At 37.5% G+C, this 27,934-nt stretch overlaps 2 protein-coding genes across 6 annotated transcripts in view; both read left to right on the top strand.

Moving 5' to 3' along the window:
• Positions 1-186: 186 nt before the first annotated feature.
• LOC136842757 (uncharacterized) lies at positions 187-6,562 on the top strand. Of its 2 annotated transcripts, XM_067110529.1 has the most exons (6): positions 187-273; positions 2,919-3,594; positions 3,731-3,976; positions 4,125-4,304; positions 4,579-4,672; positions 5,096-6,562. In XM_067110529.1, exons 1-6 carry the CDS (start codon positions 250-252, stop codon positions 5,199-5,201), a joined length of 1,326 nt encoding a protein of 441 aa, XP_066966630.1. In that variant the 5' UTR covers positions 187-249; the 3' UTR covers positions 5,202-6,562. The 2 variants fall into 2 exon arrangements, with proteins under 2 accessions (XP_066966630.1, XP_066966631.1); XM_067110530.1 differs by lacking the exon at positions 4,579-4,672.
• A 311-nt stretch (positions 6,563-6,873) lies between these two features.
• Positions 6,874-27,934, top strand: part of LOC136842758 (protein C-ets-1-like) — a 419,972-nt gene continuing 398,911 nt past the window's right edge. Inside the window, exon 1 of one of the 4 annotated variants that reach the window (XM_067110539.1) lies at positions 6,874-7,411. In XM_067110539.1, the coding sequence (XP_066966640.1) occupies positions 7,409-7,411 (3 nt within the window). In that variant the 5' untranslated portion in view covers positions 6,874-7,408. Of the gene's footprint in view, positions 7,412-10,149; positions 10,479-27,934 lie in introns of those variants that run through there. The other 3 variants (XM_067110533.1, XM_067110541.1, XM_067110536.1) reach the window with 3 other exon arrangements.

Consider the following 27,934-nt stretch of genomic DNA (forward strand, 5'->3'; position numbering starts at 1 on the left):
CGTCTGCTCTGTTTATGTCCAGAGGACTAGTTTTGGCGGGTAAGACCTATAGTAAAAGGCATTATAATTACCATAGAAATAAAAAATCGACAACTATCCCTTATAATTTGTTACAATAATAATAAAAATAAACAAAATTTTGGCAAAAACTGAAGCTTTGATTTAATCAAGGTCTCTCTATTGCGTTGGCGCCAAAATTTCAGTTGACAGACGGCGGCAACATCATGTTGAAGTGTCTGCTGCCAGCTGATGTGTCCCTCAAGTTGCATTATGGTAAGGCTTCATTGTCAAATTTGGTGTTTTCATATACTGATCTGTCGTCTATAACTCACGCGAAACGAGGCTCAGACGAGACATATTTCTGCAAAATTCAGAATAACACTTCAGGCTTTGGGAATATACGAAGTCATGGAAATGTGGATTAGGTGCTTGGGAAATCCTGTTTGCTCAGTTTCCGAGATAGACCTACATTTAGAAATATTTGATTTCCATGGCTAGTAAATTATTATCTACGGCTGTCATAAATATCGAAGATATATTGGTCAAAGGTATATCACCACCATATCCCGAGGACAACGATGTTCATGGCTGGGAACGACGTGATACTCCACTTCAGGCTAGGATATGGGTGATAGGCTATTATCAATAGGCTGTAGTCTTGAAAGGAAGACATTTAAAAGGTCATTGTATCTTTTTCCAGCCATATAAGACGTTTTTTCCGGTTAATTATCTCCAAAATCAACCATATTGCAAGGGATAAGTTTAGGTTGGCCTTGGGAATAGAGGTTGCTGATACATAATTGATACAACAAAATCATAGATGTGTGAAATTTTTAGATATCGATTGATGATCAAAATTCCTTACTATTATCAGAGAGAACCATAGAGAGGTCCGACTTCCTATGTGCAGCGTAATTTGGCAGCCATTTTGATTGTGTGTAACTGGAGCTGCAGTGACAGCAACGTTTTGCAACAAACATACTCCGAGTGCACTGCAAACCACTGTGGGGCCAACAGTTTGTCTTTATGCTGGAACACAACAAACTGCCAATGTTTATTTATTTGACAGCTGTTAAGATTGTTCATTTTATGGACGTATATCAGAAAATAACGGTACAAATAGGCCTATATAAGTATGCACAGCCAAATGTGACTAGATCAGCAGAACAGACTTTGCTCCAAATAATACCTATTTAGGTAATTCCTTAGTGGGATAAAAATTTTATTCTTCTCAGATATTCTTACAGACATGTAGGCCTATGTGGTATATTTATAAACAAAAATAACCCATAAATGTTTAAACAGTTTTATTCAAAGTTCTGTAAAATAAAATAAAAATGACCCTTGGAAAAATGTTTAAACAATTTTATTCAAAGTTCTGCAAAATAAAATAATACATATTTTCAAACATTCAGGCTACGTAAAATTACCCGTGAAAGGACTGCATCTGGAAAAGTAATTATTGTACTTCAATGTCATTAAATGATGGCAGATATATTAGGCCCTAGGAGAAGAACATGCTAGCAACGTGTCAAGCCTTCGCAAATACCATGCCTTAGCAAAATATGCACAAAATGCTATGCCTGTACACAAGCTATTGGAAATAGGTGGTATTTAATTACTAATCACGTACCACCACCAAAGGCATCAACACACACATAGCACACATTGTTTAGCATTAAAATCACCACCAGTCCACCACCAAAAGCATTAACACACACCAAGATTAATCGAGTTAGACAGGGCTATACTTACTGTCAGTGTGAAGACCTGTTAACAAAATACTCATTGGATTAATATGAATTCATTTATGGGAAATTTTCAACAGTTTTCTGTTTTTACATATTTCTTTTCTTTGGATGCTTTATTCTTGATTTTTAACTGATATTTTAGTCTGATTGTAACATACAATTGCTTCATAAACTGTACACTTTGAGGACATGAAGGTGTACACAAAAGATCACAGTTAACATTGCGTCTCAAGCAACCTCCAGTTACACACAATCAAAATGGCCACCGGCGCTCAGCCAATTACAATGCAGCACATAGGAAGCCGGCCCTCTCTATGGTTCTCTCTGTTATTACCAAAATATAAAACTGGCTGCTAAAAAAATCGATCATGGGCGAAAGTTAGCCGTTTCACGTTTCATAATATTAGATTTAAAATATATGCATATGTGTGTGTGTGTGTGTGTGTGTGATGTATATGTATGTGTGTGTGAAGTACGAGAATTTATGCAAGATAGGGGAGAATGAGATGGGAGGCTATGAGCGAAGATTTGTGGAAATGAAACCTCAGAGTAGATATAAGTGCGGAATTTCCTGACGGGGGCGACATGATGTAGATATCTAACAAGATCGTCTTCTGATATATGCAATAATCTTTCCGATAGATGAAATTAGTAATGTTAATTTTAAAATCATGATATGACTAGTTGCTGATATTTTAGAGTGTAATTGACAAATTTAGGGGTCACTGGTACATCTCTTTCATTATTGCTATTCAAGGTGGTTTACTTGTACTGGATATCAAAATTAGCATATATTACTATGATTTATCCCTTATCATTACGAGGTAAATTTCCGTTTTATGAGGTATGAGAACTGGTGTTGAAAATAAAATATTGCAAAGATTCACATCTTCAGAATTACCAAGAACACCTTTGTCATCACATTTGTTATGGCAAACTTTATGAAGTTATTTTTAAACTAAATTTAGTCAAATAATTACAAGCCTTTAGAAAATTGAGTGTTTTCTTCCAGGTGGCACCTTACTTTAGTTACATAGGAATGTTCTAGATCTGTCTTGATCAGATTAAAAGTGAACCCAGCTTGATATCTTAGATAGAACCATATATGTATCACTGCTTGTTTCTATTTTGTTTTAGCAGATATGACCAGCGTTTTTAACCTTTCAGAGCGCTGACAAGAGTTCATTAGCTGAGCACTTGATGACAAATTCGGTCCCGACCCAGTCTGCCGTGCACATGAAAAGCTATCGCATTGTTTCCGTTAACAGCGAACCAACAGAAACACTCTATTACCAGAGTGATTTAATTGCACTAGGAAGTGAAGACCAACTGATGCTTGAGGTAGATACAGTTACATTGCCCATGGAATCGTCAGTACCACTACAGCCAGGAACATGCAACATCCCAGCCAATCCCTGCGAGACAGTTCATGAGCTTAACTCATTTGGCACTGTTTCCCAGGGTGCGTACCCGTATTCGGTTTCCACACTGGGCCAAGGACAACGTACTCTCAGTGTAACCACTGCTATGCTTTCATTAGAAGGTATGTCTGCTCACTCCGAGCCTATGGATAAACTGTGGACCTCCCTGTCCGTGAACAAGACCCACAACAGTGCTGAAAACGTACAAATAGAAGACATTCAAAATCTGTCATTTCCACGTGAGGAAGACAGCAATTGGTTTTCAGGAATATTTACTGGCAATAATCTTCATTTTAACGGTCAGCAGATTGCTGGTATCAGCCAACAGGTTTCTGGGGATGAAATTCCTCCTGAGCAGCATCATTCTATGTACGCTTACGGCAACCAGCCATGTTACAGCGAAGCATCTATACAGTCGAATGGTTAGTCCTCAGTTCTGGTCGGTTTCTTGTCAAGGTGGCGTACTGAAATTTAGACAATGTTATTACCTAATACTTTTACTCTGTAAATTTTTTCTTTCCAAAAGATGATTAATGCTGATATTTGTATGATAAACAGGTCACCAAGTTTACCAGAACCCAAGAACGTCCACGGAATCAAAAGCAACACAGACCGAAACTGGAGTTTTGGGAAAACAAATGGATGCTCTTGACCTTACAAGGGACAACAGATATTCAGTAAGCAATGTCTGCTGCAGCACGCCACACCAGTACACGAGTGCAAGGGACCCTACGGCCGAACCGTCACTAAAACGACTGCACGTGGATTGTCCCTACAGTGATGGCCATGATAAGTCCTCATACGGTATAAAATTAACTCTACATTTGCAGTAACTGCGACATACATGGAATCAGTTCTTGATAATTTTCTGTCATGTCAGTGTTTCTATACTGAGTACATAAGAACTGTTCAACTGGAGTAAAGGATTGCTTTTGAATTTTTATTTTTGCAGATCAAGAGTATGCAAGAAATGGCGGGACTGAAGTATATGGTGTGGCCATAGCACCCCATCAAGATGGTGCTGTAGGATGGGCCGCGTCTTCACCAAGTAATAATGATTCTGGTTGCTATGCTGAAGGCCCTGCACAGTCTCCAAACCATGGCAATTCTCATGAAGTCTTTGATGTGTTAGGTGAGATTTTTTGTTGTTGTGAGACTAGTACTATACTTAATTTCTAAAGCTTATTGGTCTAACTCATACACTTTTCCATAGAGATATTTTAGCCTAAGCAGAAACTGAAGGCTGTTGCACATAATTAAAATGGAATCTTGTCAGCTTTCCTAAGTACTTGATATATTTTAGCCCAAATTTTACTCCCTACATTTAGATTCTTTAAACAATGACTTCAGTAACAAAATGATAGGCCTGAAATATGTAGATCACTGAATACTTCTTTCTTTCTAAGAGACCATACTGCAAGAGAGGGTATTAGCCGAAGTGAAACTGTATTCTGATTCCGTGAGGGAGATGCTCATAAATAACCACCAGCCAGCACGTTGGTTAGTAGCAATAAATTGTATAACTTTTCTGTACAGTGAGCATATTGTGCATGTTCTTTTGAACTGGCAATATGGATTCTAAAGTGCAAATTCCACTGGGAAAGTTTTTTGTCCCACTGATGTTTGGTCATTACTAGGAAGCTTACAAGAATTTTTTTCTATGACTTGATATTTGTGAGGAATGTCACAGAATTTGGGAAAAGGCTTTGTTACACCAAACTCCAACCAGACATTTTATGTTTGCTGTTTCTTTTGTTTTCCTCATATTGTTTTATACAATAATACCAAGACAGCTTACCACTGCCATCATCCTTGTATCCTTCCATGCTATCTACTTTCAAATGTAAACATTAAATCCATTTTAGGTGATCAAAGTTTCAAGAAGATTTCCAGCAACTATTTTAACCAATTGTAACATTTCAGCGCCGACCTAGAGGAAGAGGTTTTCCATAGTCGTTACCTCCTGAAGATGCATCAACTTGCAGCCAAGATCACACATCTGATCGAGAGACGAGCACAGTCTCACTGAGAAAGGGTCTGAAGTTGACAACAATGAAAACCCAGTCTGTTTGGGGGTTATTCCTAGCCCTGACATTCCTTCAAGAGCATTATGGTTAATAACCCCTTCAGTGTTTGGGTCACCTTGGGTCAAAATTAGAGAATTCTAATGAGGATCAATTCATGAGTAGTAGGCGATAGTAACGCCATTTCTACAGGCGATCTGTAATTATGCATAATATTCTGTGATTTCTCTGCAAATTCATTATCTTGTACATTTCAGTCTTTGCTTGTATATTCTGCAAAATATTTTCACTTTCATTGCATTACACTTGCCTGACATGAAGGAAGTATATTTATGTATTTTATTCGCTTATCTTTTCCCTTTGTTAAGACGAGGAGATGTTTCATTTTCTATACGTTTACGAGTTGTCTTTATCAGTCTTGTCTTGAGTAATCTAGTGAATGGGTCGACTACTCAGCCAGTTTTCAGTTGTAGCAGTGGACTTCACTAAGAAATATGGTCAGTTCCTTGATATAGTCACTAAGCTTTATGCCTATACCCATGAAGGGTGAATTAATGACCCTGTCATATTAAGATTGGTGTTTATATTGCAAAACGGCATCATAAAGACTGTCCTTGTCAAAACTTTTGTCCCACTAAGAATAACCACTGCAAGCCAAGCTGAGACAAACAATACAGTGTAACGTTGTCTTATTTTCTATCTTTTGGTTTGAGCCTCGAGAGGACCCTATAATAATTATTTGGTAAAGGAAAACTGGAAAATAGGGTCTTTGGGTGTTTTATTAATGATATTTTTACCAATTTTATTACTTTATGCAGACGCCTTTAAGATATGAATTCCTTTATTTTTGAAGAAAAATTGAAGTGTACAGGGTTTTTTGGTTAATGGCAATTGTACCAGTTTGTTACCTGATGCATATGCATTTAAGATTTTAATCTTATGGTTTTTATGTCAACAAAAGGAAAATAATGATTAAAAACCAGTCGGTTACTTTTTCCTAATCTTTGTATTTTTCTCTTTAGAATGTAATTTTGCTACATAGATAATGGTGATAATTTTGTGATTTTTCCCTGAATGCTGAAGTACAAGTAAAATCCCCCTTATCTCTACTTCCCTTTTAAATTTCTTATGTCTCCAGCAAAATGGTGCATATTTACGTACAGATTAAATTAGATTCAAAAGGTTTAGGTGGCGATAGAGACCAAGAATTCTGTGAATTTATTGCCTTTATTAATAATATATCTCGTTTTAGAAGATTTTCTCTTTCATTTTTCACAACACCTGCCATAGGCTGAGTTCTGCACTTTCAGAGAAATTTGTGAATTACTTTGATGAAAAAAACATAAAACAGTTTTGAACCTGATAAGAATAAGGCAATTTTTTTTACCTATAATCACGCGGAATAATTAGAAAGCTGAAAATTTGCACGTCCGAAGGAATGAAAGTTACACCGAATAACAAGTTACTCTAAAGGGATTCGAACTATAATTGACAGCGAACGGGAGTACCTCTAAAATTACAAAGGAGTTTTGTGTTGTACAGTCCATCAGTTCCGGATTACAAATGTTGTACTTTAAACTTGTTAAGTTTAATATTCAAACATTAAAACTGTCGATATGTCAACGTAATTAAAAGCAATATCATGAACTTGGCATATAGACTTCATTCCGTCTAACCGGGACTGCAATTGACACCTAGATAACTCCCAGCCGTGCTCGATCCTCTTCTGTAATACCAAGTATAACCTGAGACTAATAATAATTGTTTGCAACTACGACGAACTTGTTCTCATAAGTACAGTAAATGTCCATGGAAAATAAAATAAATAATTGAAATGCACTGCGGTTGTTAATAGATGTATCAGCGAATCAGAAGAGTGACGATAAAAAAAAAATCCTGCGGATTCGAAGACTGGAACGCTACCTTACTTTCGTGAATCTCTATTGTCGCATTTTTCAAATCATTGTTGACAAGACCGCTGTGAACGTCGGTCTCTGAGTGGTGTCCGCATTTTCCCTTTTTTCCGCCTGATAAAGCGTTTGGAACTTTTGGAAAATGTATTTTTACAAATTTGAAAAAGGGTAAATTTGCGTGAGGATGAAAATCCGACTGAACAAAATTGATTAGCCTACGGTATCCTGTATAGGCCTACAGTGGCTTTGAGGAATTTTCCTTTGAAAATTTCGGAACAACGTCAGTGTCATGGCCAATAATGGTAAGTCTGGCATTGTGTTTTGTAATTAGGGTTATGTTGTATTATTACATTTGAGTTGTTATAACATGCAAAACCAGGTCGTGGATATATCTTGGATATAACGGAAAAGCTTAGAAGTTAGGCTATCCTAAGCTTAGAACAAAGTCGTAGGCCTAGCCTAATCCTTGTCTTCTTTATAACCTGGTAATGTGTATATATAAAGTATACAGACAGAGAACTTAATGCCACATTCATTATATGTTGTGGAGATTTTCCCTTCCGTTCATGACAAGTGAATGATGAGCTCTCAAAGAACATAGGTAAAAATTTACCGTAGAGGACTCGTGTTGTGAATGATGACTGCCCCTTGTAAGTTCGAATTTGTGCTGTGAATTATGACATTGTTGTAAGTGCAAAGGTAGGTTAGGTCGTTTTAGTTTAACGCTTTTGGCCACATTTTAGTAAATATAACCCTTGTTATAGTAATATTCAGATCCTGAAGACTTTTCTTGAGTAGGTTAGGTGTATATCTTACTACAAGTGGATCCCGCTATGTTACAAGGAACTGCATAGATTATTTGCTACGTACCAGTAGGCGTATGTAAAAAGGTTCCATTAATATTTTAGTTGTATTTTATTTTTAGCCTTTGTTGAATGAGTATAAGTTCGACATGGTCCAAAGCCCATTTAATTTGACGAAGCTGCCGTTTTGGGATAAAAGTAGGATCGACGTCCTTTGAATGCTTGATGAAATTTTGTAATCGATTTTCGGTGGATTGTTATATTTAGTGGTTTTCATGTTGACATGGTGGTTTTTCTGCACTCATGAGACACTAAGGTTTATATTGCTTCGGCAGCTCGGATATTGGGAAATGTTTATTTTATTTTTTTGTTGAAATTGACTAATCTAAAGTGGAGAAGAATGGAAGCTTTTAAAAGATTGACAAGTACACATGGAAATTTAAGTTAAAACGAAACAAACGTGGTGGTAGTTAGTAGTAGTCCGTTTGCCATCGAGAAAAATCTCGTAGATGTAATCCACCTTGTAATGGCATTGCTTTTCAAATAGGCAACTTTTGATTAGATACTTGGTATTAGAATCAAGTCGTCCAAATTCCATAAAGTGCGTCAGTATTACTCAGTACAGTTCCACTTCCTTTCTGAGTTAGTTCTATAGTACGACAAGCATAGCTATTTAATCGTAGTCAAATTTACAATCTTCGAGTTCCCCAAGTACAATGGAAAGATGCCCCATCATCATTCTATTATAAATTTCTTTGCTTATAGAAAATGCACCCCCTCCCTCCAAAAAAAAAAAAAAAAAAAAACTTTTCTGGTAGGTTAAGAAACAACTGTTATTTACAACCTTGACAGGAAAAGGTTTCCAACTCTAGACAACCAGGGGTTATATAGACTGTTAAACAAAAATAAGGAATGATTAACGTATCAGCAATAAATTTACTATGAAAAAGTGAGTGCCCACCTACATGACGTTTACATAGCCTATACAGTATTTAAAATGTATATACGGTTCTCCACTTTGCTAACTGTACTCCACATCTGCGCAACGGGTCTGCATTAACATGATTACAAAGTAAGATGAACAAATAGCTGGATATAAAAGTTTGAACGTAATCAAGTGACAGTGCTTCTGCCAATAATAAGCAAAATCTTATAATGCTCTGCATGTAAGCCTAAACCTAAAATTGCAAAAGAGTTGCCCACATACAGATATGTGCATTCGATTGCTTTCGAGCCAAGGCAGCGCAGCCTCACTCATGTACTCTCTTTGGCAAGTTGCATATACTGTAGTATGCAAGGGGTGGGTGGGGTAAGGTGGAATAAGCCAAGCCTTGCAGACCCGGGCATGAGCTTACATATGTATAGGAAATTAACTGGCAAAGCGGAGAAGAAAATTGCATTCTGTCGTCCGTAGTTTTAACCTGTTTCGAGGAGTGATTGCTCAGTGAATTGACCTCGGCTTATGTTTAGTAATTGCAAGAAATTAACTTCTTTGCTTCTGTTGTCATAATTGAGAAATATTGTTCCTAATGCTAACAGAAATCTTTCGTACTTCCGCGTAAGGTCCGTTTCCTTTGTTTGGTAACATAATCCTTAGCGCACGGAAGGACACCCCAAGTTAAACGAGTTTTCTTTTACTACTATATTATCTTTATGGCCGTCTGTTTCATCTCATTTGCAAATTCATGTTCAAGGGCCTGAAAATGTTTTGGTTTTGCAGATGAAGAAACGACCTAATGAATCTTCCTACGAATCTGAAGCGTTGGATTTTATATGAAACCGTCCGGAACTCAGTGAAAACTTTCGCTTGGTAACTGTGACTCTCATCAATGTAAACAGTGCCAAATGGGAGTTGCTGGATTATTTTTTTTCTTTTAGTACAATTTATGACCTTATTTGCTGTCGTATTCAGTCAGTCATGTATACAACGGAAGAAATACATTATCTTGAAAGAGGTGTTAAACTTCTGGCGATTTTTTTTTCTATGAATTTGTGTTCATTCATAAAAACCGTACGCACCGTTTTTGCTTGTTTTCTATTCAACTTCGTGCCAACTCTCCTTCCTTCCTTCCTTTTTTTTTTATTTAAAGTTCTGGGAATCAACAGAGACATTCTAAGTTATTTGTGATCGTAAATGTAGAACCAGCTACTAGATGAAAAGTAAATAAAATTTTATAACTTTAACACCCCCGCTATCTTAAAACTGTAATGGGGTTGCTGCTCTCCCTGGCCCCCTCCCCTTTCCCCCACCTTCCTGGCTGTTGTTGCTTCTCACTAGTGGAGGAGGAGAACTCAAACTCACTCTTTCTCTCCCCCTCCCTCCTGTCCTGGTATATACCCCACCCCCACCTCCATCTCTTCATCTCTTTCTCTCTCTCTCTGTCTCACTCGGCTCTCCTGCCATACGTCGCTTTATACTACGGCGCGCTCATGTTGGGCTGCGAAAGTGAATCAGTGGAGCTTATGCCGAAGGATTTAAAACCCGAGTCGCGAGGATTCATTCTCGGATAACGGGATATAACTACTATTCAGGAGCAGAGGGCGGCTGCCTAGGAGTTATCCAAGGGTAAGTTAGTGACATGTTAGTGTCTTGTAGGTTTTCCCCGTGTCAGCTACGTGGGATTATTTTTTTTTTTTAATCTGTAGTGGGGCCTTTTTTTTAATGGTTGGTGGAGATGCAGTTGCTGAACTTCTCGTCTATTCTTAATCGTTGGTGTTTGTGGATGCGTGTGTGTTTTGTTTATGCGTGTATCTGAGCCACTCTGGTGCAGATCAGTTTGATTACACACCCCCGGCTAAAAAGATCTGTACTTCGAGAACTGCGTTGCCCGTCATTACACGTCGAAAGATAGGAGGTGAAGCGTCAGAAAACCGACCGAAAAAAATGAAATGTGGCACCACCGGGAGGGCACAAGCTCATGAATGGGTGGGTTGGGCACTCTCGCGCACAAGGAATGCCAGTTCGTGGGTGTCTGCGCTAATTCCCAGATCGTTTTCGAGATTTTATAACAATTGTCGCCTCGTGCGATTGAGCGGGGGAGTTGTACCTATTGTTCGGGGGTCGTTTGTTGGAAAACAGTCAGTTTTTAGTTTTAGCGGACGAAATTCACGCGAGAATAAGTATGGTTTCGTGTTCTTTAAACGGACTAGAGAGTACTGTCTGGCATCTCCACCACATGGGGCACTTGGTGGTGGTGTGAGCTCTGGTGGGTGGAGGGGTACGATGTGGCACCTTGATTCATGTGAACAAACGGCATCATCGTCATGATCATCATCGTATCATCATTACACACCTCATCAGTATCATCATAATCATCATTGTAGGCCTAGACGTTAGGTGACTAACTTCCTGAAATGAAAGTGAGGAAAAATATCAAGCAGTAAGAACGCAAAACGGTGTCGAGAAGTTATTCATTTTTGTTTTTTGTTTTGGCAACTGTTCCTCTGCCTCCTACCCTTCTCATAGTGCACATTGGTGCATAATGTTCATGCAGTGGGTGCATGCATTCATGCATCCATCCAGTGCTGTACGAGAGCCGGCGTGGATGATGAATTTTTTTTTTTTTTACTTTTAAACTTCGATGGGCAGAAGTGGAAGGGCTTTGCCAGAATTGCCCCGTGTATGGCGTGTGCATTATACCCGCATTTGGCAAACACATTTGCTTGCCCCGTCTCTCTATGTGCACATCTGGTACAGGCATTGGCAGCTTGCGGCCGCGCAAGCGCACGCACGTAGGGCTGGCGTGAAAGAACGCCTGCCGTAACAGAAAGGAGCATTTCTGTGAGGTATCGCAAGTTGATTTTAAAAAACGCTCTTAGGAAATTGAAAGCGAAAGGATGAGGGTGCAGCGGTTAGGGCGGGACGCCGGCTGCAGTTCACGCCGTTAAAAACAAACGGTCAGGGTTTGTTTCGTGAGAATTGTACTTTATTGTGAGCGAGTTCATTCTCTGCTTCGTAAACACTTGGATCATCACATGTTTGAACGGGAATGTTGCACATCATATAGTAGCCATAAAATCATATGTACAGCGTTGAACTGGAATGTTGCACATTGTATTGAGTAACAATAAAGTCACATGCACAGCGTTGAACTGGAATGTTGCACATTGTATAGCGTAACAGTAAAGTCAAAGATGCAGCGACGCTCATGATGATAATGAACAGGTCCAGTATATAAATGTTCGTGTTACCCGATTTTGAACATACAAGAAGGCGTAAAATTCAATGGCTGTGTATCCAACACTTTCGTGTATTGTGTAGTCTTTGATTTTTGTGTCTTTATAGTGGATTTCTACTCTTATGTTTACCAGCTGCAGTTTTGTGACTATAAACACACACACACACACACACACACACACACACACACACACACACACACACATATGAGAGAGAGAGAGAGAGCTCATCCATAGAGAAAACCAGAAGTGCTTTACCCTGCTGGCGCCACTTCTTGTAAATGAGACAAGGGCTTTTGGGGAAAAGTATATATAGATATATATTTGTGTATATATATATATATATATATATATATATATATATACACACATATATATATATATATATATATATATATATATATATATATATATATATATATATATATTTACTAAATGATAATCTAGCCAATAAAATAAAGCGCCATTATCGTTATATCTCTACTGACCTCACATAGGTATGTGCCGTCAATTTGATCCAGCGCCATTTCTGACGGCGCGAATCGAAGTCTCTCCTAAGGAAGTCTTCCCTCCTTCAGGAATACTCTTTTGAATGTTGGGGATGCCACTGCTTTTCTTCGGCTGAAGGATAAAAAGACGAGTTCGAGGAGGAAAGTATCAATTCAGACAGTTTTCGAGATCATGTATTCCTCTCTCGAGACGTGATGTACCGGAGTTGTGAACTACCGGTGTACTCTCGTCCTCGAAGTTGAGGATTTATTGTTTTCGTTGCTGTTAGGTGTTGAGCTATTGACATCATATCTTTGAAATTCGTTGTCATATCTCAATAGTTAACTGATATCAGCTATCAAAGCTCAGGTGAACCGGCATCACTCTTCGGAAACCTATATTCTTGGGTGATGTCCATCAGGGTCTAGAACGAAGGCATCAGACCTTGGGTGTGCAAGGGTATTAAGATGCCAGCAACGGCGGCCTTCGCGTAAAATGATGAATGATGATCCGGCTGGGAGGGGATTTTTTTTTTTTAAATAACGATGGTTAAGAGAAAAGGGCACCCTGAAAGAAATGGATTTGGATAGATCCATTCGTTGCTTTTCGGGACCACTTTGGAGAGTTGCAGTTGATATCTCCTCCAATGCAGTTCCGTCCTCAGATTTGCAAAGTGGTCTGGAAGCCATTAAAAAGCAGAGGGAAGAAGACGATGCATTTAAAATTCAGCTGAACGTCACATGAGCATCCTATACTTCAGTTTCAAGTTTGGAATTGGATAGGCCATCACCCTTGGAACCCATGCCTACAGTAGGCCTAAGTTAGATCCATTTGATGCTCTCCTTGACCGCTTAGTAGCTACATTGCCTTCTTCAGAGGGAAGAAGGCCATTCCTTCAAAATCCAGCTGCACGTCACGTGGACATCCTATGTTTCAGTTTCAAGTCTGAAATTGGAACATATGCCTAGAGTAGGCCTAGGGTCAACCAAGGGAAAGTCTTTATATGAAAATGGATTCAGCTGTAGCTCTTATATATATATATATATATATATATATATATATATATATATATATATATATATATATATATATATATATATATATATATATATATATATATATATATATATATACAATTGTTATTGTATAGGGACTCAAGTTAGTTTCCTTCTCCCACCAGTTCCCGTAGGGGGATGGTGCCCTAAGTGCACCTTACGTGGTGCACTGTAGGCATTATTGCCAAGGGTCTTTGCAGCGTCCCTTCGGCCCCTAGCTGCAACCTCTTTCATTATTTTTAATGTACCTCCGTTCATATTCTCTTTTTTCCATCTGACTTTAAACCCTCAACAATTGTTTCATAGTGCAACTGCGAGGTTTTCTTCTTCTTACACAATTCAGACCTTCTTACTGTTAATTTCCGTTTCAGTGCTGAATGACCTTACAGGTCCCAGCGCTCGTCCTTTGGCCTAAAATCTTTTTATTATTCTGCCTTCAGTGTAACACTTAAGTTTAAGTAGAGAGCTCCTCAGCTTTTCAGGCGGCCCTGTTACACCTGTCAGGTCACATTTTCCTATATTTACTCCGAAAATTTGTAGTCTAATCCTAGGAAAGCGTGGTTGAGTGGCTGTTTATAGATTTTAATGTTTTATTCAGTTTACTTTAAGGAATAAAAAGGACGTAATTTAACATTTCTCGGGAAAAAGTAGCCTGTTGATATTTTTGCAGATTGATGCTGTGCAAGAAATTGTAATATATATATATATATATATATATATATATATATATATATATATATATATATATATATATATATATATATATATATATATATATATATATATATATATATGTAATTATATATTATATATATAGTGTGTGTGTGTAATTATATATACTATATATATATAGTGTGTGTGTGTAATTATATATACTATATATATAGTGTGTGTGTGTTTTTGTTTTGTTTGCGTGAAGTCAACGAAACAAGGGGTCTATTAAAAATGATAAAACAAACATGGAAAGTGTACTTGAACTACACTTGTACATAATAATTAATTTTCGTGCCCAAAAATAAGTAGGATATAGCTAATACTATATCTTACATAATGCTATGCTAAGAAGCGATTAATTAAAGATAATTGCAGTATTTCTCCCACGTAATGATACCTCCCTGAAGTGTATCAGTAGCCTCTTGGTTCAGCAAAGTACAGATTGTACCGTTGAGAAATTATAAAAAAACTGTCTCATATTCATTTGAATATTCGGACCTACTTTTCAGTGCACTTTTAGGCAGTCGTTAGCTTAGCGCTATATATATATATATATATATATATATATATATATATATATATATATATATATATATATATATATATATATATATATATATATTTATATATTATATATATTTATTTATATGTATGTAATTTATATATATATACAGTATATATATATATATATATATATATATATATATATATATATATATATATATATATATATATATATATATATATATATATATATTTTTTTTTTTTTTGATATATATATTGTATATATATACACATTTATATATGTATATGTGTAGACATACATACATACACAAATATATAGGCTATCCAGCTAAATAACTTTTCAGTGAAGGCAAAAGCAATATCACAAAAGGCGCAGTATCCTTTTGAAGACGTCATTAACATCGTAAGCCACGAACACATTAAATTTTTGCAATAAAGAATAAAGCTCTATAAACTCTGTTGAGACATATTGCACCAGTCGTAAAACTAACAATTAAATCTCTGCATTAAATAGGCCTATGTTTTCTTAAGATATACCTAGTTCCTCTAAGGCTCATAAGAGCGTTAATTGTACAAAGTAATGTGACATCGCCATCCTTAATACATTTTTATCGCTCGGGAAATCAAATTGAATTTACTCGATAAGTCAAACCATACGCTGTTTCATATTTCTACTTCAGCGTTGCTAGGTTCCTCTAGAAACTCGCTGAGATACAAGCTGTCTGGTTGAAACCTGGTTAGAGGGAAGCTTTGAAGGGCTAAAGGAGTACCTTGTGTCGCTTACTAACAAAATTATACCTCTCTGTCTCCGGCCTCCGAATCAAAGTTAAAATCACTATGGACCCGAGTTATGCTTACCTTGGATGGTAATTTTCACCTGACCTTTATCGACCGAGGGTAGGGCTGCGTAAGATTTGCCAAGAAGTATTTTGTAACTCTTCCACATGACCTCAGAATGACCTTTCATGACATTAGGTGAGACCAAGGGGAGGCGGTAGACAGGTGTTGATTATGGGCGTATACCCTTCTTGACATGAACTTAACAAGTGTATCAGATTTAATTTAACTTCAACCCCTTCCAGTTGTCATTTCTTTTCATTTATGGTATTATACCATGTCGTTGTTTTCTGTAATTTCTATTTTGTCGTAAAATGTCTTGAAAACTCTCCGCGATTGGGAATAATTTGTTGCTTTCAAATTAAAACTTTAATTTTTTTGACATCAGACAGGAGGTAAAGTTATTTTATGGACGTGGCACTCAGTGACGGTAATTTTACTACTACTACTACTACTACTACTACTACTACTACTACTACTACTACTACTACTACTACTACTACTACTAATAATAATAATAATAATAATAATATTAATATAATAATAATAATAATACAGTGTGTGCTTGTATACAATTGCAGTACATCATCGGTTGTTTGTAGGCACTGGTACATAATTACTGTATGTATATGTACATGCGTATGTATACTCATCTCTCCCCCATGGAGGGGTATTGCCATCAGTGCACCTAAAGCGGTGCACTGTAGGCATTACTTATGGTTCTTTGTCAGCGTCCCTTCGGCCCCTAGCTGCAACCCCTTTCATTCCTCTTACTGTACCTCCGTTTATATTCGCTTTCTTCCATCTTAATTTCCACCCTCTCCTAAAAGTTGTTTCAAAGCGCAACTGCTTTTACACTTTTAAATGAAACCTTTTTACTCTCAATTTTCCTTTCACCCCGAATGACCTCCCAGGACCCAGCGCTTGGCCTCTGGCCTAAATCTTATATTCCTTCTTATACGCAGCACTTGACTTAATCTGATACGTAGAGAAAGGCGAGACGAGAAATAGTTAATGTTGTAATCGGAACTCCGCAGAGATTTCCATGGCAAGCCTCTCCATTAATATTTAGATGGAAAGGTCCGACAGACGACTCGAGGATAGATTACGAAAGGCGTCAATCATCCATTATCTGATCCTGATGTCGGAGTTGATGGAAGGAGTGACAGAGGAGTAATTACCATCGTCCCAGAAGTGGCGCAGTGCTCAAGAAAAAAAAAAAATACGAAGGAAAAAAAAATCTTTGGTTTCACAGAAGCCTTGCTTGTGTTTGGCCAGCTGAGGTGGATCAAATTCTCTCTCTCTCTCTCTCTCTCTCTCTCTCTCTCTCTCTCTCTCTCTCTCTCTCTCTCTCTCTCTCTGTTGCTTGAACTACTCTGTAAGCATATAAGATTGCGTTACTAAATCCTGAGATAGCACTGTTTTGAAAAGCAGATCGCGACTGATGCGGTTAGAAAAGTTCCGTTGATCAGTTCTTTATAGACTGCAAAGTATATCTTTGATGTCTTACTGGGTTTGCTGTTTATGAAAATTAATATTTAATCTTGATCAGACGATATTGCCAGGAGGCTGTAAACTCAATTTACCAGATGTGATGTGTGGTCAAGGTTGAGCGTTGAGCTTGCATTAGTTCGAGAGAGAGAGAGAGAGAGAGAGAGAGAGAGAGAGAGAGAGAGAATCTGATGAATTATTTCATAAGGATGACGTTGTTGGAGCCCATTTTTGACAATGCTCTGATTGATGACATATATTTTCATTGAGTACTGATCGCTTGCCATGGGGTGCACTGTAGGCGTTACTTAACGTTCTTTGTAGCATCCTTTCGTCCACTAGCTGCAACGCCTTTCATTCCTTTTACTGTACCTCCGTTCATATCCTCTCTCTTCCATCTTACTTTCCACCCTCTCTTAACAATTGTTTTATAGTGCAACAGCCAGGTTTTTCTCCCGTTCCGCCTTCCAAACCTTTTGACTCAGGTTCCGTTTCAGCGCTGAATAACCGCATAGGTCCCAGCGCTTGGCGTTAGGCCTAAATTCTGTATTCTCTTCACCCAAGCTAAAACGTAACAACAGTCAACCATCAACCAGGCACTCAGTTCACTGATGGCAGGTATACTAGACTTTTAGGAAAATCGCCAATATTGGCCATTCCTCGACCCGGAAGCGAAGACGGGTTTCCTTGGTTGTAAGTCGTAAGATACGGCATAAAAGAGAGAGAGAGAGAGAGAAGGGAGAAAGTTCCGGTTGGAATTACTGGGTGATGAAGAAAGAATTATCAGTCAGTATTTCACAACATCGAAAAAACGACTGAGATCGCTTTCATCTGAGTTCTGAGTTCTCAAGCAGAAAGGTCTCCACTTTTTCCTCTCTCTCTCTCTCTCTCTCTCTCTCTCTCTCTCTCTCTCTCTCTCTCTCTCTCTCTCTCTCGTTGGGTACGCGATCGGCTCGGTCTTTTTGATCGGTGATAATTGCTGGCTTTGGAGGCTTCCTGAAGCTCACGTCTGTACAAATGAGGTTTCCGATTTAATTAGATGCTGACGAGGGGATGAATGCGGGCCTCTCATCTCCCGGGCACCACAGACGATTTCATTGATGGGACATTGTCAAATGTTGCACGTCTATTATTTGCTCATTTACGCTGGGGGGTGGGGGGAGAGGAGAGAGAGAGAGAGAGAGAGAGAGAGAGAGAGAGAGAGAGAGAGAGAGAGAGAGAGAGAGAGAGACTAGCTGATTGACTGATTTTATGCATGCGGTCAGTGAATAAATAATTACGAAAACGGTTAGATCATTTGGAGGTAATGAAGTTAATAAATTATAGTTTACACATTATTATTATTATTATTATTATTATTATTATTATTATTATTATTATTATTATTATTATTATTATTATTATTATTATTATTATTTCCTCCTACGTCTCGACACCCGGTCTGGCGGTCATCTTATGTGTACAAAAGTGAATGAATTGAGAGACATGATGCACAGGTATATATGCAACATATATATATATGTGTATATATATATATATATATATATATATATATATATATATATATATATATATATATATATATATATATATATATATATATATATATAGAGCAGACAGGTGGTTTACAATTGTACTCTCATAGATGACCGCTAGTGCGCGTGTCGAGACGTAGGAGGAAATAAAACTAAGATAGCAAAATTTATTGTCTTTTATTAACCAAGTACATAATTACATTATTATTAGCATTCATCATCTAATCCTGTACTTTCCTTCTTTGGCGAAGTGTAAGTTAAAGGGAACCACTTTATGGACTTGTAAAGTGAAGGCGCTTTTAATTAGAATTCAATACTCTCCTTATGCTCAAGGTGAGGTAGACATCATCAGCTTTACAGTTCAACTGCTGGTAACCTTCGAAAGCGGAAATACAGGGATATGCGAGGATATCCTCTCTCTCTCTCTCTCTCTCTCTCTCTCTCTCTCTCTCTCTCTCTCTCTCTCTCTCTCTCTCTACTGGTAAAAAAATCAGATTTTGCCAGTACCATTTCTGAATAAGGATTCTTCATTTGCTCTTTAATCAGCTTTATATTTTATGAAGTGAAGATACTTGGTTTTTGTCTTTATTATATTTTTATGAGGTGAAGGGTCTTTTTTATCTTTATTTTCTTAATTTCTTGTCTTTAGGCTTAGGTCATTTTGAACAGGACGGAACAATTGATTGACCTCACTTGACCCCAACGTGAGTGACTGTAATATACTTTTTCGAGAGTATAGACCTACTTAACCAAAGTTTATTAAGTCAATTAATATTTTTCCCCGTGAACTGGCAATTCTTTTATGAAGACCTTTGAAATCGTGTTGTTGGTGCACTAAAATGAACCAGCGATTTTGAAAATCAAGTTGATCAAGATGCCACAATTAAGACACTTAAAAAACCAACAGCTAAGCGATTCCTAATTCATTTTTACCTCTCTCCCTCTCCACGTGATTACTTTTCCGATGTTCTCCACATTTCCTTCGTAATTTTCACATATTTTTCATTTTTTACTAAATTTTCTTCCCTTTTTTTCCACTCTTAATTTTCTACTCTTTTTTGTCGCTCTTAATTTTCTACTCTTTTTTTTTTCATTCTTAATTTTCTACTCTTTTTTTCCGCTCTTAATTTTCTACTCGTTTTTTTTCCGCTCGTAATTTTCTACTCTTTTTTTTTTCCACTCTTAATTTTCTACTCTCTTTTTCCACTTAATTTTGTACTCTTTTTTTTCCACTCTTAATTTTCTTTTTTTTCTGCTCTTAATTTTCCACTCGTTTTTTCCTCTCTTAAATTTTCTACTCGTTTTTTCCGCTCTTAATTTTCTACTCTTTTTTTTTTTTTTTTTTTTTTTGCGGTTCTTAATTTTCCACTCTTTCCTCTTTGACGTCTTGATTCATTTTTTACATTTCCTATATTAGATTTAATTCATTGACGATCATCCAATTCTTGGGCCTCAGTGTGACTCATTGCCGTTCGCACTAGATAAGCAGAGCTTGTTACAAGTTTCAGTAATTATGACTTCTTTGTAGGCAGTGACGTCAGATATCTAGCTTCATCCTGAGTGTTTAGTTTTCTGTATAAGAAAACTATTGTGCCGGCTTTGTCTGTCCGTCTGCACTTTTCTGTCCGCCCTCAGATCTTAAAAACTACTGAGGCTAGACGGCTGCAAATTGGCATGTTGACCATCTAACCTCCAATCATCAAACATACCAAATTGCAGCCCTCTAGCCTCACTAATTATTATTTGATTTAAGGTTAAAGGTAGCCATAATCGTACTTCTTTAAGCGCTATAGGTACCAACAACATAGGCCACTACCGGCTAAGAGTTTTATGGGCCGTGGCTGAGGCCACCACCGGACAGAAAACTCGATTGCGCCGAAGAAACTTCGACGCATTTTTTACTTTTTTTTTTTTTTTTTTTAGCAAACAAAGGCAGTTACAACGAATGGAACTACTAGGGTCATTATTATCATATGTTGGAAAAGTTACTAATTGTATGTTGGAAAAAGTAACTTATCGTATGGGAAAGTAACTGTTATCATATGTTGGGAAAATTTGCTTTTGTCTTATGTTGGGAAAAGTAACTGTTATCATATGTTGGAAAAATAACTTACATGCTGGAAAAAAGTAACATCATATACTGGAGAGAGTGACTTGTATGTTGGAAAAAGTAACTTATATGTTTGGAAAAGTAACATCACATGTTGGGAAAAGTTCGTGTTATGTTGGAAAAAGTAACTGTTATCATATGCAGAAAAAAGTCACTGTTATCATATGCTGGAAAAAAGTCAATTATCATATGTTGGAAAAAGTAACTGTTATCATATGATGGAAAAAATAACATCATGTAAGGGAATAATTAACTTATCATACGTTGGAATAAGTAACTATTATCGCGTGTTAGAAAAAAGTAGACGGTATCATATGATGGAAAAAGTAACTGTTATCATATAAGGGAACAATTAACTGTCATATGTTGGAATAAGTAACTGTTATCTTGTGTTGGAAAAAAGTAACTGGTATCATATGTTAGGAAAAGCAACTATCACATGTAGGAAAAAGAAAGTTATCATAAGTAGGAAAAAGTAACTGTTACCATGTGTTGGAAAAAGTAACTGTTATCATATGTTGGAAAATGTAACTGTTTGTTGAAGTCAGTGAAAAGCTTCATTATGTGTCACCTGAAAAATGCCTTTAAGACCGAGTTATTTTCGCGAACCAGATTGATGTCACTCACAGCGATTATCAGTGAATAATGAAGACGCGACGCTGTATTTACAAAGCATCACTGCTGCCTTTCGCCACAAAAAAAGTCATACGTAGCAGAGAGAGAGAAAGGGGGGTTGGGAGGGGGGTTTAGCTCTACTAATACAAAGAGGTAAGAAAGGCTTCGCAGAAAGCAGTCCTAAAAATAAATTAAGCTCAGAACCCCGCCTGTTTGGCTAACCCACTTACAGCGTTAAAAAAACGCTATTAAGTGGAAAATATCACTGATAACGTGAACTCACGCACCCCTTCCCTCCCGTGTTTAATTTGTACATCGACTCTCTTAAACTGATCCAGCGTTGCCAGAGAAGAGCGCGGTGGATAGTCGAATTCAAAGGTCTCTCTCTTCTTCTCTTCTTCGTCGTTACGTAAGACTTTTCTTCGACTCTGTTATTGCAACATGGGAATTATGTTATTTCGTTTTACTCGCCTCTGGAGAAATGGTATAGTCTCCCCTTTTGAGTTTTCTTTTTTATTTTCCTATTTTCTTTCATTTTTCGAAGGTTGGGTTTTTGGCAACACTGCCTCATACACACACACACACACACACACACACACACACACACACACACACACACACACACAGCCCTCGAGTGTGTTGTGGTAAGATGTCTTGTTCTATTTCCCCACAAGAAATCGTAGCGGGTCTCTCGTGGCCAGAATTTGGGTGGCTCGAGGCCCCGTGTTTTGATGGAAGCTTATACGATGTGATGATGGTGATTCTTCATTTCCACTGGTGTAGGAAATCAGAGAGAGAGAGAGAGAGAGAGAGAGAGAGAGAGAGAGAGAGAGAGAGAGAGAGGCTTCGTTTTGGTTGCATTAACAACAGAGGAGCGCCGACTAGGGGATACGTTAACTATCACAACATATGTCGAAACTACGAATTGGAGACCACGGGAGTTTTTGTTTTGCTCTTGTTTTATAAGTTACCATCCTTGTACGATGATTAGGGAGGGAGGATTCGTTATAAACCAAAGCTTAATATTGTGGGTTTGTGTTATTATTTACTTAATCCTAGGGAATATGGCCGAATTCTTTCCTTCATACAATTCGAAAATGCATCTTTGTGGTTTTGTGATCTTTATTGCCAGGACTTGACTGTTTTTTAAAGGGGGGAGGGGCGGAAATTATTTTTCTTTATGAAGTCATTGATGGTCTTTTGTTTTTAAAGTTTATATCATCGAAGTTTACTTCACAAAAGTATATTTTCTCAGACACTGAAGGGTATGGTCTTAGAATTTTAGTAGAATGTTCCTAGAGACTAAGAAGTATTTTATCGGAAACTTAACGAGTAATATCTTGGATTAAGGAGTATTTGCTTAGAAACTAAGTATTTTCTTAGAAACCAGGAATGCTTAGTGAGAGAAAAGTAGTTTTTCTATGAAAACAAAAAAATGCGCCGGTTTCTTCGGCGCAATCAGGTTTTCTATACAGCCGCTACAGCGCATAATCAAGGCCACCGAAAATAGATCTACCTTTCGGTGGTCTCAGTATAATGCTGTATGAGCCTCGGCCCATGAAACTTTAACCACGGCCCGGTTGTGGCCGCCCTATATCGTTGCCAGATGAATGATTATGGCTAACTTTAACTTTAAATAAAATAAAAACTACTGAGGCTAGAGGGATGCAATTTGGTATGTTTGATGATTGGAGGGTGGATGATCAGCATACCAATTTGCAGCCCTCTAGCCTTAGTGGTTTTTAAGATCTGAGGGCGGACAGAAAAAGTGCGGACGGACAGACAAAGCCGGCACAATAGTTTTCTTTTCAGGAAACTAAAAGGCGTATTTTCTCTGCAGCAAAGATGCATATTCCCAGAAACTAATAATATGTTCTCAGTCACTAAGGAGTATGTTATCAGAAACTACGGAGCATTCTCTAAAAGTTAGGAGCATACTCTCAGTCATTGAAGATTCCTCATTGAATGGGTTGGTATCGTTCTCGGCTAGCAGTCTGCTGGGCCCGCGTTCGATTCTCCGGTCGGCCAATGAAGAATTAGAGAAATTTATTTCTGGTGATAGAAATTCTAGAAATTGAAGAATTAGAGAAATTTATTCCTGGTGATAGAAATTAATTTCTCGGTATAATGTGGTTCGGAGTCCACAATAAGCTGTAGGTCCCGTTGCTAGCTAACCAATTGGTTCTTAGCCACGTAAAGTAAGTCTAATCCTTCGGGCCAGCCCTAGGAGAGCTGTTAATCAGCTCAGTGGTCTGGTTAAACTAAGGTATACTTAACTCAGACATTAAGGAGTATGTTCCGTGGAAGTAGGAAGTATTTAATGAGAAACTGAAGAGAAGAGTGGCCTTATACTCTCATGTTCAGAGCTCGGAATTGTGTTTTACAAGGTTACGAGAGATATAATTTGCAGATGACGCATTTCTCCGAGCGTTTTAGTTTTCTGAAAAGAAAACTATTGTGCCGACTTTGTCTGTCCGTCCGCACTTTTTCTGTCCGCCCTGAGATCTTAAAAACTACTGAGGAGAGCTGTTAATCAGCTCAGTGGTCTGGTTAAACTAAGGTATACTTAACTTTTTCATACGCTTGGTTAAAGAAATGGCAGAGGTCAGTAGACTGGAATGAATTGTTTGCCTATGTTCACAAACAGATTCAGAGGCTCCGAAATTTCATTTCATGCTGGGCTTGGAGTTAAGGCAACAAACGACAGCAAATAGTTTATCAAAATCCCGCAACAATCAGAGAAGTTGGCCTCATTTGTCTTTAAAAGCTTGTGGTACCTTACTGCTGTTGGCGCTGAGCTCACAAGCAGTAAAAAAGAAGAGGGAAAATTAACTACCATTAATGGAATAACTGAATGTTCATCTTGCGCCTCTAAAAGCTGTTTTCACTCGTCCGAAAGAAAATGTTGATTTTGGGTCTGTTTTGAGTTGAGAGTGATCGCTTAAATTCATTTCAGTTTTTTTTTTTTTTTTAAACTGCAGTCTTTCGCTCTCTGATTTATATTGGTGACGTAAGCATTAACTTGAATTGTGTTCGATTAGTTTCTCTGTTGATGTTTTCTAAGTTTTTTCGTGTAGCTTATTTTGGTGTCATTTGAAGATTTTTTAAATGTTCCTTTTCTTATGTGATCTAATATTTTCTCTTTAACGTTCCTAGACATTAATTTTATCCTCACATTCAGTTTGGCGGATGTCACACTTTAATTTGTACACACACACATACACACATACGTATGTATGTAGCTATATATATATATATATATATATATATATATATATATATATATATATATATATATATATATATATATATATATATATATATATATGCATATATATTAATATGTGTATATTTATATAAGTTCCATTTCCTTCTTTATGTATTGTTAATCGTCATACAGTTACAGATTAAAGGTAGAAATGACGCTGTATATATCACTGAATTGGTCTCGTTAATAATAATAACATACTCATCACAGAATATTATTCCACTGGAGGCTTGGTCGAACAAAACTTTCATTTAACTTCCTTTGGCCCTTGGTGCCCTACAAGAAATACAAGTGTTAAGTGTACACATTTTGATTTGAAATTCTCAAGAGGCTGTTTGTATTGCTCGTTAGCCTGTGGGCTCCTTGAAATGAATTACCGAAGCCAGAGCTGCATGTAGGCCATGCGACTGGAACTTTTTCGCAATTGGTATTCAGAATTGCGTTTCACAATTTTACCTCAGTTTGATTTTCTCTTTATTCACAAGGTACAGAGTAACCAAAATATTGTATCACTATTTCCAACAATTCTTGCAGTTCATCGTAACAAGTTTCCATTAGAGTTAATCATCGTGATTGTTATTAATGTTTCTAAATCAAGTTTTTCTTTAACTTTGCTAGTCGTGGGATGAGTTCAGTCCAGTTTCTTCTGTCTCGCGCCCTTTGCCATTTAATTCTTATCTGGTATCTGGCCTGAGTCTCCATCTATATCGTTTTATCTAACGATTTTCCGGACTTTCTATTCGGTCCTCGTCTCGCTACTTCCATATCCAAGACTTTTACGACTAGCTACTTCGCTTCTCTTCTCATCACATGTCCAAACCATCTCGGCCCTAGAGATCCCTCCGAATTCATTATTAATTCAAAACACCTCAGTACCTCTCACGTACGTGCCCTTGAGTGAAACGAGATATTCGAATGATTACATAAATTCTGCCGTCAGAACGAAGGCATCCAAGACTATCGCACTTATCTATGCATTAATCTATTACGCTTAATGATTGGGTGGCACGCATGGTGTAACATTCTCCTTATCGATCTTGCTTCAGGCGTAGGAGTTCAAGTACAGACCTTCAGGGTAATAGAACGTGTTGATCTGCACGTATTTGCGCTCAAATGCTTTCGTTGTTTCTGTGGAGTGCTTCATCTGGTTGTTATTTTGCTGATTATGTATTGCTTGTTGGATCGTGCTTGGAAGAGAGAATTTTAGGTAGTGTTCTTGTTCATTAGTTTTAGTTTTCTGTAAAAGAAAAGTATTGAGGTGGCTATTTGTCTGTCCGTCCGCACTTTTTCTGTCCGCCCTCAGATCTTAAAAACTACTGAGGCTAGAGGGCTGCAAATTGGTATGTTGATCGTCTACTGATTCTAGACAGACCAACCTCTCATTTGCGCTTCAAACAACCTATCTAACCATGCAAACAATACTCTCTGACCCGGCAAACAAGCGTGAAAGGCAAAGTTATGCTAATGATGAGAGATTGACGAGTACCGAAGTCTCTTCCCGCTTCCGTTTTCCCCGGTTCAAATAATAATTTAGGGTATTTTTTAACCAAAGCTAATTAGGGAAAAAGTAATTCAAAAAATTAACCCTAGCACCAAGGAATAAAATACCCTATGGAATGAAAGGAATATGCCGAGATTTTCCCCTCTCTCTCTCTCTCTCTCTCTCTCTCTCTCTCTCTCTCTCTCTCTCTCAGGACAGCATATCCTAAAAACTATGATACAGAGAAGTCATGTAGTTTAACAAGTCAATACAGAAAAGTCTGTATTAAGTAACATACGGCCATCAAATCAATGATCTTGGATACCTACATAGAGAGAGAGAGAGAGAGAGAGAGAGAGAGAGAGAGAGAGAGAGAGAGAGAGAGAGGGGGGGGGAGGTTGCAACAGACGTGAAGTATAACACCAGCGATATCAAAGATATAATGCCCTGCTCCATACTATTACTTCGATCAATAATAATAATAATAATAATAATAATAATAATAATAATAATAATAATAATAAATCGTCTGCGTCAGTTTCTGCTGTCTAGCATTGCTTACGAGTTATTATTATTATTATTATTATTATTATTATTATTATTATTATTATTATTATTATTATTATTATTAATAAACATGCTCACGACCGCATCAACTTGCAAAAAAATAAGTAAATATGTATCGTCAATAAGAAACAAGTAAAAAATGCCTCGAAGTTTCTTCGGCGCATTCGAGTTTCTGTACAGCATATAATGCTGTATGAAACCCTCAGCCACGGCCCATGAAACTCTCAGCCGGCCGTGGTGGCCTGTGCTGTTGCAGTGCCAGTCGTACGATCATGGCTAACTTTAACCTTGAATAAAATAAAAACTACTGTTTGATGATTGGAGAGTAGAGTCTAGATAAAATAATTTGTTTGTGAATGAAATCGGTTTTAGTTATAATGTGTTTGTACGTCACAGTTTTTTAGTTTTCTGTAAAAGGAAACTACTGTGCCGGCTTTGTCTGTCCGTCCGCACTTTATTCTGTCCGCATTTTTTCTGTCCGCCCTCAGATCTTAAAAACTACTGAGGCTAGAGGGCTGCAAATTGATATTTTGACCATCTACCCTCCAGTCATCAAAAATACCAAATTGCAGCTCTGTAGCCTTAGTAGGTTTTGTTTTATTTAAGGTTAAAGTTAGCCATAATTGTGCTTCTGGCAACGATATAGGATAGGCCACCACCGGGCCGTCGTTAAAGTTTCATGGGCCGTGGTTCATATTGCATTATACCGAGAACACCGAAAGATAGATCTATTTTCGGTGTCCTTGATTGTACTCTGTACAGAAAACTCGATTGCGCCGAAGAAACTTCGGCGCATTTTTTACTTGTTTTTTCTGTGACGTAATATTTTATAAATTTGGGTTAAACAACTCAACAGAACTTGATTCAATTTTTCGTAGGTTTGTGTTGTTAAAATTTGAAAAAAAAGTTAAGTATACCTTAGTTTTACCAGACCACTGAGCTGATTAACAGCTCTCCTAGGGCTGGCCCGAAGAATTAGACTTATTTTACGTGGCTAAGAACCAACTGGTTACTTAGCAACGGGACCTACATCTTATTGTGGAATCCGAACCACATGATAGCGAGAAATGAATTTCTAAAATTCCGGTCTTCATATCCTGCTGTTCTTCACGCTTTAATTTTGGTGAAATATTCACAATTTGTTCACCAGTACCTAATTT

Source organism: Macrobrachium rosenbergii, chromosome 10 (assembly GCF_040412425.1).
Source record: "Macrobrachium rosenbergii isolate ZJJX-2024 chromosome 10, ASM4041242v1, whole genome shotgun sequence".
Taxonomy (NCBI): Eukaryota; Metazoa; Arthropoda; class Malacostraca; order Decapoda; family Palaemonidae; genus Macrobrachium; species Macrobrachium rosenbergii.